Source organism: Halictus rubicundus, chromosome 8 (genome assembly GCF_050948215.1).
Source record: "Halictus rubicundus isolate RS-2024b chromosome 8, iyHalRubi1_principal, whole genome shotgun sequence".
NCBI classification, from domain to species: domain Eukaryota; kingdom Metazoa; phylum Arthropoda; class Insecta; order Hymenoptera; family Halictidae; genus Halictus; species Halictus rubicundus.
In genome coordinates, this window is record NC_135156.1 from 4,835,713 (window position 1) to 4,848,304 (window position 12,592).

Sequence of the window (12,592 nt, forward strand, 5' to 3'; positions counted from 1 at the left end):
AATGGTTACGTAAGATGCATGCGTGCAATGTTCCAAATGAGAATTGAAATTAGGTGGTGATAGAGTCGGTTGGGTGGGAAAAATTTTAGCGACGCTTCTTCGAGTGGCTGTGTTAAATTGGGATCGATAGACTCCTTGTGAAAGTTACTCTTCGAAACTTGAAAGCGTAAACGTAATAAAATGTCCAGCGGAACGCACGTTGGATACGAATTACTGACAAGATCATTAGCAGGCTGATACTATTCGTTCCCCTCCGTTGAGGCACTGGTTATTTTCAGCATCAGCTCGGATATGTGGGAAAATTAAAATCTTCCGGGTACATATATATACTTTCGTAACCCCGAGGATCGATAGAGACGAAGATTTCGATGATAACGACAAACTCGATTGGCTGTGTGCAATCGATTCGTTCTTCAACTAAATCTGGAATGAATATTGCACAAAAGAGTCCCTCTCTTACATCGCGACGTATCAGTATCAGTCTAGATGGAAACTGCTCGTCCCTAGAAACCATTTACACTTTGCCATGGAGTCCCAGATGGCGCTTCTGCAGTTACCACTATGCTTATTTTTTTTATTAAAAAAAAATGCAAGCTCCAAACCTATTCAAGTTTATAAGCGAAGCTAACAATTTTAATTTATGCATCTAGTGGCTAGAAACGGTTTCTTCTGTTATAGAAAAAGATATATGAAAGATAGGTGCATAGTATAGGATGAATATGGCTTTCCAACAAGGAATGTCTTAACTAGGTCTATTGTTAAAGTATTCTCTTAGATAACTATCAATTAGAGTACAAGTATAGAATAGACTGGTATAGACAACTATGGAAGATGTTTGTTTACTATGTTTGCGCCACAGACGGAAATACTATGGCCATCTGGCGACAATTCGCACGAATAGAAATGGCCTCTTTCGCAGAGTGTTTGCCCCATCGATAACGCGAGATTGAAATTAACAACAGCGGATTACATATTGTCAAAGAGAACATTCAATGATCGTGTGACCGCTAGATGGCTAAAATATTTGCGAAATGTTGAGCACTCGGAATGGTAACGCTGAACAACCAATGGTTTGGCACGATTTGTGTATTGACCGGATAACCTCTCGCACGTTGTATTTTTTTCTTGTTCAAACATTCTGTTTATTGTCAAATTGTGGACACAAAGAGCTGTTTCCAGAGAAAGAGATGATTCCATTCAGGTTTTACAATGGAATCAGGAGCTTCGCAACGAAACTGGACAAGATTGGTGACCTTGTCAAGGTTTGTCATTCTTCGAATAATATGAATTAAATATAGTATGATATTGTTAGACATCGTCTATTTTAAGTTTCGAGATACTGTCTGCTTTGTTTTTTATGGCGTAGACGATTCGGGCAATAATATTTTGCGCGTGAAATGTTTGTCAGTGGGAACCCCCTTCTCAGAGATCAATTTGTTTGTTCATAGCAAAACAAAGTGGTTGTATTCATGAAGGGTGTCCCAGAGGAGCCCAGGTGCGGTTTTAGCAATGCGGTTGTTCAGATATTGAGGATGCACGATGTCAAGTACGATGCACATGATGTTCTCAAGGATGAAGTTCTCAGGCAAGGTAACGACAACCAAATAATTTCAACAGAATAAACAATACATGGATATATCTATTTGTACTCAGGTGTCAAGGACTTTTCTAACTGGCCTACGATACCACAAGTGTTCATAAACGGTGAGTTTGTGGGAGGATGTGACATACTATTGGAAATGCATAGAAATGGCGAATTAGTGGAGGAGCTGAAGAAGGTGGGCATCACGAGCGCCCTTCTGCAGAAGGAAGAAGGCAAAGACAAAAAACTTAAGGACTAAGCATTCGTTTAAGAGTCTAGTTTGTTTATAACAACTGTAAATAAACCATTTATTTGTTGACGTTCATTTTTGTTACAATAAATATTAAATTCTTTATGGGGCTCGTCAGAAACTCCTTGCATCCATTTCCGTCCGCCGTGCTCGACGGCTCGAGAACGACTGACAATTTTTGGCAATGTAACTCCCCCTGCCTCGGTTGTGCGCATGACCGTAGATCGATTGCGCTGCGATCGCGATAGAGGGAACAGGTGTCTACGAAAATATGGTCTGCAATTTTTTGCTTTCGAAAATTAAATATTTTCAATTTTCAGCTGGATTGGAACAGTTAATTCAAACAATTAGAGCGGTAGCGTAGGAACCTCTACTATGTTCTCCCGCACAGTAAAAAATCCCATAAAGGTATAAACAACTATAATAGGAAACCTTGGACGGTAAACACGGATTATACCTATCAACCCATAATTGCCTAACCAGATTAGGTACTTTTAATAAAACTATGCGTTATACTGGGTGGACCACTAAATATTGCCAATGATTTTAAGGGAAAAGTCCTCGGAGCAAAGTTGTACTATTTTAATGAACACATGCTGCGGTAACGTTATTTTTTCTCCACGGTCGCCGCTACTTTGCTATATCGAATGATGTATTTCTTTATGTATATTTTTTTGGAGCATGCAAAACAGGCGAAAATAATAGAACAGCATTTTCATTTTAAATGTTTTTTCAATGTCGCATTTGTTCTGCTCACTTTTATCATAAATGCATAAAATCCGCAGTGTATGTGTAACCATGCGGTTATATTATGCATCGAGATATTTGCATCAACTTTGACCAATATTATCAAACTGTATACGCGGATACCGCGGATTTAATGAAGATAAAGTGCTAAAACCGAATTAATAAGCTATTATTATTATGTGCTATACTGCAGAAATCACGGTATAGAGGGACAGCTACGAACTGGACTGGGTATTCGCCGAGCGAGCGTTAAAAGCTCCACCGAGTCTCGGTAGGCTCCGCCCCGGCAGTCGAGGGTTAATTAAATGAAAGTGATTAACGCACGTAGGCCACGTTACTGCGGCGTTTATGGGGGCTGGCCGGTAGCTAGTCACGGTAGGACATTAAACCGTGAAGGTCATCGCCGAGGCAGTGCACCACCATCGGTTTAATATCGCCCTTTTACTTCTGGTTGTCGTAGAGTGGAACCGGGGGTAGTTAAATTTCACGGCCGGTTGAAAAATCGACCTGGTCCGTGTCTTACCTCTCGGAAACTGGACCTGGACGCGATAGAGAGAGAGGGAACTAAGGGAAACAGGGGATAGAAGGACGGCAGAATGATATGGGAGGAGGATAGGAATCGTATTCATTCCCCGAGGGATAACATTATCCGGCAGTGCGTCGCCGAGGATTTACTACCGGTTTCCGGTTTCCTCGGCGCGAGTCGCGAGGGACAAATGCAGTCGGAGGGTGGAAAAAGTGGTTCAAGGCCGAGCGTGTAGCGTAGCGCGCGGGTCACGTCACGGCCAGGGGTCATGCGTGAGCATGAACGTGCATCGTGCATCGTGTTCTTCCGCATTGCGTTCGCAGACTATTCTGGCCCCTTTCGTTACGACCTGCTCGACCAAATTATGGTCGCCGCCACGCCGGCCAGCACCGCGTTTACTACCGGCCAATGGCGTAAGAAAGGGGGCGTGAACGCAATACTTTCCGTACTTAAAAAGCTAAGACCAAAGTGTCTTGACCCTTCGAGAATATCGGCACTTTGGCGTCATCGGACTGGCGCGTGCGATTCCTAAAGCTTCAAGGAAACATTTCGCGCTCGAATGGCTTTCCGAACGGATCGCGAGCTCTACAAATACGAATATAGTGATTCTCTATACAGGGTCATCCGTTTTTAAACGGCCAAACGTCAACCAGCTATAGAGGACACCAAATGAAACAACTTTCACCCCTAACACTTTTTTCGATTCGGTCTTGATTTTTAGATAATTGCAAAAACCCGTCATTTTTTGCGTTCACTTAAGATTAAATATATTAGGACTGCAATTATGTATCTTGATGATTTTTCCTTTGTTTGGTTTAAAATAAATAGGGGCATCTTTTTTATTCAGTCAACTGTTTTGTATGACCTTTGGATCTTGGTTTTTTTGACATGGGGCACGCCGTGGAGACTGAATGAAATAACTTCGAATCAAAAAAAGTGTTAGGGGTGAAAGCTGTTCCATTTGGGGTCCTCTATAGCTGGTTGACGTTTGACCGTTTAAAAACTGATGACCCTGTATGTGTCGCCAAGGCCTGGATGATAAACGTCGCGGAATTATCCCTACCACCGCGGGGTATACCCCGTGAGGGGCCACGAAGCTCGAGAGGCCTCGGACGCCAAGAACTGTAAACATAACACGGCTCGGGTATGTCTCCTAGACGATACACGACGCTGGCAAGACCCGTGTTGTTGACATATATCGAGAACTCATTGTATATTACAATTCCATTTTTATCCTCGCGGCAGGTACGCGTGTCGAGAGACTCGTCCTTGAACGGGGACCAGCAAATCGTAGGATCGCGTGCGTGCACGCCGCGACTTGGTCTCGTTTCTTTTCCCAGTTTCTGTAAAGCGCCTTCTCGCGATACTTTTCCGATTTCGAGAGAATTCGATCTCTCTCGGAGATCGATCGCCGAGACGAAAGGCGCGAGTAACCTGAACGGTGACATTTTACGGCTCGTAGTGCAAGCTGCGCGACGCAGCGCAGTTTCCGGCCGGGAACTATGCTCGCGGGAGCATCTGGCTCGCACACGTGCCATTTTGATTCCCCGACACTAATTGCGAGCCGCGTCTGGCTGGCTCTCGAGCACCAAATTAATTAATGGCATACCAAATGACGAGACCGAGCAAGAGAGTCTCTGGGCTCCTACCCATCTCCCCGGAAAAACTGAAGTAACACGATGTACGCGACCGTGCCGCGAATACCAATGCTTCCTTTACTTCGGCGTGGTCGTCGTCCAGGAGCGTCGTCGACGTGCCTCGTTAGCGACCCGTCTATTCTTCTTTTTTCTCGCCTCGATTCGCCGTTTTCTTCTTTTTCCCCGCGATGCTCTTTATCCCGGCGATTCCCCTCCGACATTATCGCGTTCCCGATACACGTTCCGGACACGCGACTGGATGCAAACTTTGAAACATTCTCTACGATAGCTACGGTGATATATCACTGCTTTATTTAACCCATTAAGTGCCAAACTTCTGCTCTAAATGGTTAGTATTTATATATTTAAGACGATTTATACCAAGAGTTCAGGGGAAACCTCGTATAAATGGCCTGCTTTTCAAGAATTTGTTTTGAAAAATGTGATGCGTAGATTGATTTAAAATTTCAGATTTTGATTTTAAATTTAATTGATGTAGGGATTTTTGGGGTATAGGGAGTTTTCTTTCAAAGACGAAAGTGAAAGCAATAATATTTAATGATTTAGAAAATTAAGAAAACAAAATTATATGACACGAACTCGCTCGATCGCTTTCTCACTCTAAACTCGCTCATCGACTTCTCGCACGACTCTTCACGGTCTCGCGACTCTCAACGCACTGCCCTGCATCTCAATCCCCGAAAACAATCTCGCCACACACACACACACTCATTCATACCGATAACATAGACACGCACTCCTTAAGATCTACAGTTCGTAGGACCCACGAGACAAGAATCCCACATTGATTTATTTATTTATCATTTATTAACGTTATAATGTGAACAAAAATATTTTTTATAAATTTTAATCTTCAATATCAATGGCGCAATGGCGGCTTGAAAATAGCGTCATGGAAATGCGCCGTGCAGCGTACAGTGCACAAAAATGATCTCAAACAAAAAAATCAAAATGGAATCGTTAGTTTATGCCGATACACACAACATGACATTCTTCTTTTATTAAAATTTGCAAAATTGTAAAAATGGCGAAGTTTTGAAAAAAAACGGATTTTCCGTTAATAACAATGTTTTAAATAAAAAATTAAAAGATCGGAGCCCGTCATGTTGCGGTCAATTATTTATAGAATATATACCACCAAGTTTCATAAAGATCGAGTAATCAGTTTTTGAGCTACGTTGCACGGCGTGCGAAATTTTGCGTTTTGAGAAAAATGCGTTTAAAGTTTGAGTAACGTGTTTGTATATCGTGAAAATATTTTAATTCATTTCAATTTACCGCGGTTTTTTGCTAATCTGCGATTTCAGGGCCATCCTCCAGCCTTTTTTTCTTCTTTTCAGAGAAGCACGAGCCTTTCCGACAAGAGCCCGACTACGTGAGCAGCTCTGCCCAATACAACCGTTCACTTTACTTTGAAAATAACGTACAAGGACATCTCTGATTACTTTCTAACTTTTTTTGTCGTATTCCTGAGGAAATTTCCTATCAATTAAAAAAAAAATACTCAAAAATTTCATTTTACACAAGGTTCCCTTAAATTAAATTTGAAAAATAAATTATTCTTATGCTACATTGAAAATATGTTTATGCCACGCCTTAGTGCAATCCATGTGCATGATCCCTAATGGTGACCATGGTACGTAATGAGTTAAGACATTCCTTAATTTCACTGTTCTGTCCTTTAGATTTATTTGTTCTCTAAAATGGCCATTTTGTCCTTTATTTTGTGAATCTGTGTGCGGACATCGAAGCAAGTATATTGTTCGTTTCCAGTCGGTGGAACTTAAATTATATTGGCAAACTCGCGAGAAACGAACGAATATATTCCTTTGTTCCAGCACACGTTCTCATAAACATCGCGGAAGCAAGTTCAGCGTTATTCCGGTTATTTTGCGAAACAGTTATTCTCGAGACACCAATCCCGTCCGTCGTAAAGATTTTATGAAAGATCGACGCTGATCCTGAAACGCAGGAGGAGGGGGTGGAGGGAAGGGAGCTGCTTCCTCCTGAAAATGGGGTGGGATTAATTACGCGCGATTTCCGAGCACCGACTGGCTGCTCGCCAAATGGACTTTTAAATACGCGATCGCTAAACCGAGAACGGACGAAAACACGCGCGGCTGATACCCTCGCTTAGCAATCAATTTATATATTTTCTTCCACCACGCTCGATTTATGCTACAGTCACGGCCCCCCTCTGATACACTGTGCAACTCGGAGGTGATCAATTATTCTCGAGATTAACGTCCCGAGAAACGTTTGTGCAACTTCTGCCTGTGTCTTTAATGTTAATGTTTATAATCCGAAAGTTAGAGAAACGGCCACGTTCGTGCGACCGCCTCGCGATTCACCTGAATAGCCTCGAGTCTCCTTTCGAACTTCCGCGGTTGCAGGCGGATCTTCGGTAACTCGCTCGAAAAGTTTGCCTCGGCGAGAAAAATTCTCGTGCCGAAACCAGTTCCAATTTTCGAATTGAATAATTCCGCGAGAACCTTAGATCAACCCCTTCCGCAGATTCAATTTGTAGAACTTTACTGCGTGGGGGTTTTTCGTCGGCGAATCGCAAAATTCCTCATGGACTGTCTTGGGTAATTATAATTTACAATCGAGAGCCAAAACGCTTGCGAGCTATGAAGTCCGACGACTGCGATGGCGTTGGCCGTGGCAGAAGATGTATTGATAAAAGATTAATCATGTAGTCTGGTGACTGTAACGTTATTGAACGAGGCAGAGAATTCGGGATACAGGAGAATAAGGATTTGATGCGTTTATAGGAAAAATGAGTAGGTGCATTTTGAAACAGTAGAGAGCTAAAATGATTTACCAATGTGTTAACTTGTTAAAATTGTTGTAGTAAGAATCAAATGTGAGTCTAACGATTTTGCTGTAACCGAATGCAGCCGAAAATTTAGGGTATCGATGCCAGAGTTGAACCGGGACGAGAAACGCGTGGCGATGGATATAACATCGGGCGACTTTAATGTGATCCGACGTGGGGGAAAATTTTGGGTATTGACGCAATGAGCGGGATGAGAAACCGCGACGGTAATGATAGGGGTGATAAGTGCGCGGTCCACGGCTGCGAGTGCCGATGGAAATGGGGTGGCCGGCGAGGTGGCGCCCTCCCTTCAACAACTTCGATCGAGCCAACCCCCCGTCGGCTTCTTCTCCCTCTCTTGCCCGTGTTCTTCTTGCGTCTTCCGCCTCTCGCGCGTTTTCCACCATCATTCAGGAGCGTCGCGACGCCCCGAACCACCCTGTGTATCGCCCCTTATCAACCGGTTCGCATTCGCGTCCCCCTTTCACGCAGATCGAAACGGGATCCTCGTTGCTCGAACGAAATCTCCTCGATTTTCTTCGATAGCCGACGCCACTGGGCGTCACGTGGCCTCGGGACGTGACGTCACGCGTACGCTCGCGGGTGCTCGGCCACCCCCTTCGCCCCCATCTTCGTCGTTCCTCTATCGTTTTAATAACACCGTCAAGCGAATCGCAACTTTCGGCTATTCCTATTAGAGACCTCGGGTTTTCACTATTAGCTTCACACACGGCACATTTCTCGCGCGATTAAATGTTTAATGTTATTACGGTTTATGATTAACGTTTCTGTTGCCGTTTAAAAAATCCTCAGCCACGGAATTCCAAAAATTGTGGAATAATCGCTCGGTAGATATGTGTTCAGAATTCGGGAACCAAACAAAATGATCCCTCACTAGAACTACCGAGCAATGAATGCGACTGACTTATATTGCTTTGTAACAATGACAAGACTGTGCCCATTCAGACTTCATACAACTTTTATTGTAATATGTGATGATAACATTTTTACAATTTCAGTAATTGTAAAAGAAAAAATTAGGAACCAGTCATTTTGACCGGTCCAGTGGTTCTAGTTTTAGTAATTTCAATGAAGATGAAAATAGTAATCAATATTTTTTAATTATTTCAACCCTCTTTCTATTTTAAATTTCATCTGCTAGTATTTTATTACACTAGTATTACGCTAGTATTACACTGTCGCGTTACCGACGTGGGACTATACCTCGTGAACCATCCATTCGGATGGAATTTATTGAACGCAAATAATAATGTCAAATATAGAAGTCCTAAATACTGTAGATTAAATGTTATTTGATCAATTTTCCAATTGGCGGATCCTCGGGTAATTATGGTTAACACTTTCACTGCCAAACTGGAAACCTCAAAAATACCATAAAATCAAAGTAAGTTGAAATAAAGATTGAAACAATTTTAATGTACGATATTGAGTAGTCCTCCAACTTTTTAGCATTTTACAGATCCTAATAAAATTTGGTACAGTGAATACGTTAACGTAAAAATTCATTTGAAAATCTGGACAAATAATTCCGTCACCCACATATGGGTGACATGGCAGTCAACGTGTTAAAGAATTGCAGCTACTGGAAATCGCGGTATGTTGCAGACAGAAGGATTAAAGTGATTCGATTGTTTCGTTTTCGATCGCCGCGGTTGAGCGGAATTCTCGACGGCATTAATATGTTACAGGCGTTTTATAGCCAGGTTTTAAGAGCGCTATCTCGCTGGCTATCAAGCTATAAGATCGACGGTTTCGCGGGCTATCATAGCTCGAGTTTCCCCGCTATTGTTATTCTATATTAATAGCTCTAAACAGGACAGAAGTTTTGCGATTGGAAACCGCTGAACGTGGATTGTATAGAAAATCAACATTTTGATCATCAACGGATCAAAGCAATAAAACGGGGCAATTTATGGGACGATTCGAATCCCGTTCGGGACGCACGCGAATCCTCAAACGCGTTAACCCATTCGCTACCAGCATCAAAAACCACGCTCTTCCAGTACATTTAAAAATAGTCAAATTAATTGCGCACGTTTTGTCGGATAACACGCAGCATAATATTCAGTGATTTTGTGGACTTCCATTCCTATTGAATTGTTTCTATATTTCATAGAGGAGGGATGCTGCGTTTCATAAAACGTTTTAACACGAGTAACAAAGCATGTTCCGTTATATAACCCATTCGCAACCACCGACCTGACCGGCGGAAATAGACCAGTTTGATTTTGACGTACCGGTGCGTCCTCGGTCGCGAACGGGTTGATAAGTTGCGCCGCGTTTCATCGTCCGGTTAACACGGCTCTGTTTCGTCGGTAACCAAACGATAAGATCCGCGGGCTTTCGCGGGCCACGGTCCGAATCTCGCCGCTTTTGATTCCCGGTGCTCGAGGACGGCTTTGAGGGCGGCACAATGGCGCGGGCCGCGTCTTTATGCACTCAGCCGAGTAATTAAAGCGTCGTTCATTAAAACGGTAAACACGTTCCGCGGATAATGAGACGCTCCTGGAGAGGGGTTAGTTCGCGACACCCTCCTCGTGTCCCCGCGCCCGCAGAATCCGCGTCGGGACGCCGCGCCGCGCCGCGCGTGTCGACTCGCGTAGCCGCGTTGTGTCTCCATTAACCTAATAAACCGCCGGAAACGTCGAACACCGCCGAATCCCCGATCCACCGACACCCTCCGACACGATCCTCTCTCCTACCACGACCGTTGACCAAGCGGAAAAATCAAAGAGCAACTGGGTTATCTCCTGCATCCCCATCCCCCTTCCGAGGCCCCATATCTCAACTTTCCCAGCGAAAATCGTCGAACCAAGGGGTGAGTTCTTGCTGAAACAATGTTCCTCGAGTTCTCTGGGGTTCCATGACCAGCTCACTGCGTTCCGACAGACCGTATCTTTCGAATCGGAGATTCCTCTCCGACTCTGGATTATAGACTAATAGATTCTTCGATGCGTCGTCGTCCCCGAAGTGTTAAATGCGTCCCTATTAATCAAATTACTCAAAATTCCTGTGTTCCACAGGCTTAATATTACGCGCACAATGTAAAAAAGATCACGTAGAATCAATACGTTCTAGGACTAAAGAAATGTATTCATTTTAGAGTTCAAATAATTTCGAGTGCAAATTGTTAACCCTTTGCACACGAAGCTGTTTTAACTCCAAAACGAAACATTTCTTCCGACCTAGAATATTGTCGTTCTACATATTTTTTTTTTTCATGTTATACATACGAAAATGATGCAATTTACTCGTACAATACTGAAGTGTTTAGTAATTTATTAAATACAAACAATAATGTAAAAAATCATTTGAATAATGATACAGCAATTTTTAGTGGCGCCTTACAGTCTCCATTCGAGTGCAAATTGTTAATACATTTTCACTTTGCACGAAGTAGAACCTGGTTGTCAACCTCTTGCCTTCCCGATGATTAACCGCGGATCTTCGTGCAAAATAAAAATTGTCGAAAGTATTTCTAATCCTCTGAAAAAGTCGAGAGTAATACAACAACGTCCTAAAATTTCTCTAATGTCTTCTCAGTACTTAGCATCCGACTTGTTCATTTTCGCCGCGAGCACACAAAACCCGCAGTTTAATAATTAAACGTTACACTAAACGGTCGGCGTGTGCGAGACAGAAATTTCCTATTCCATAAAGAACACTATCAGGCAAAGTGTTCCACAACTACGGCAGTTGGGAAAGGAACGAGACAGGGGGGATGAAGCTCGAACCCGCCCCTACCCCGGATCGCCACCCCCAACAGTAAAATCTTCCGCAGACAGGGAAGACGTTGCAGCCCCGACAAGAAGGTCCCGCGTCTCTGATAGTCGGTGTCGTTGGAGGATCTTCGCTCCATGGCGCCCATGACTAGGGCAACATCTGCGGTAAGGTCGGCCCCGTTCACGCTCCGCGAACTATCTCGGATCAATCAGGCGTGGAAACCCCCGATGGAGAAACAGAGAGAAAGAGGGGAGGCAGGCGAAAAAGTTTCGCTCGAACTGTCCCCCTCCCGCTGCTGTTCGAAAGGGGGTGAGAGAGAGAGAGAGAGAGAGAGAAAGTGAGGGTAAGAGGAGGAGGACAAGGAGAGAGAGAGAGAGAGAGAGAGAGAGAGAAGCGTGTAGAAATCCGAAGAAATTCAGAGACGAAGTCACGCAAAATAGAGGGAGGTTGGGAGGTGGGAAGGGGGTGGTCGGTTATGGTGGGGAGAGAACGTTAGGGGGATTGGGTGTTCGGGGGTAGTCAGCGCCGCCACGGAGGGTGAGTCTCAGTCGCCACTCGGTCAGCCTGCCGCACGGCTGGGTTTCGGAATCCGTCTACGCGAGTACGCGCTCTCTTTCTCTCCCTCTCGCCACACACACCACACACCACACACACACACACACAAATATACATAGACACACGCCTACACTCGCACACCACACACATATTCATATACATATATATATACACACACACACAATTACAGGCATACATACAAACGCACAGAAACGGATAAACGTATACGTACACACACCCTCGCCTCGTCGACACAGAGGAGTGTGCACGCGAGGAGAGCCGAAACAGGGGTGGCAGAGTGCTTGAAAGGAGGAGCAGCAAGGTGCGGATCATCTAGTTCGCTGGAATCACCTCTCGGATCAGCGAGAGGAAAAAGAAAACGATCCTCGACGAGTCCGGCGATCGTCGTAACACAGCCGCGACAAAACGTATCCCGGACGCGTACCCGCAACCGGTCAGCGCGTGTGCACCCGACCACGATCGATCCTCGCGGCGATACGATCCAGAAACGCGATGGACAGAACCGCCACCATCCTGCGACCAGCCAGATAGCCGAGACCGGGCCCAACGCCGCGCGGGACTGCTAATCGGTACGATCCGTAAGAGGCGGGCTCGTCCCATTTTTATCATGGCTCTCGGCCCGAGGACGAGGACTCATCCGCGCGGCCTTTGGATGATCGTTGCGGTCGCGTGGTGCGCCATCGGACTCTCT

At 44.5% G+C, this 12,592-nt stretch overlaps 2 protein-coding genes and 1 long non-coding RNA gene across 6 annotated transcripts in view; 2 read left to right on the forward strand and 1 right to left on the reverse strand.

Annotated features, from left to right (window-relative positions):
* LOC143356414 (uncharacterized) overlaps positions 1 to 8,560 on the reverse strand; it is a 175,316-nt gene extending 166,756 nt beyond the window's left edge. The window contains exon 1 of the long non-coding RNA XR_013082664.1: positions 8,483 to 8,560. This is a non-coding gene — a long non-coding RNA (uncharacterized LOC143356414). The remainder of the gene's footprint in view (positions 1 to 8,482) is intronic.
* Grx5 (Glutaredoxin 5) lies at positions 1,044 to 1,907 on the forward strand. The gene is made up of 3 exons (XM_076792774.1): positions 1,044 to 1,262; positions 1,449 to 1,590; positions 1,654 to 1,907. Exons 1-3 carry the CDS (start codon positions 1,068 to 1,070, stop codon positions 1,839 to 1,841), a joined length of 525 nt encoding a protein of 174 aa, XP_076648889.1. The 5' UTR covers positions 1,044 to 1,067; the 3' UTR covers positions 1,842 to 1,907.
* A 3,321-nt stretch (positions 8,561 to 11,881) lies between the features above and the next one.
* The window catches only part of Eag (potassium voltage-gated channel protein ether a go-go), a 188,637-nt gene continuing 187,926 nt past the window's right edge, over positions 11,882 to 12,592 (forward strand). For all 4 annotated transcript variants that reach the window (XM_076791314.1, XM_076791316.1, XM_076791315.1 and 1 more), the window contains exon 1: positions 11,882 to 12,470. The gene's annotated coding sequence lies outside the window, so the exon portion shown is untranslated. The remainder of the gene's footprint in view (positions 12,471 to 12,592) is intronic.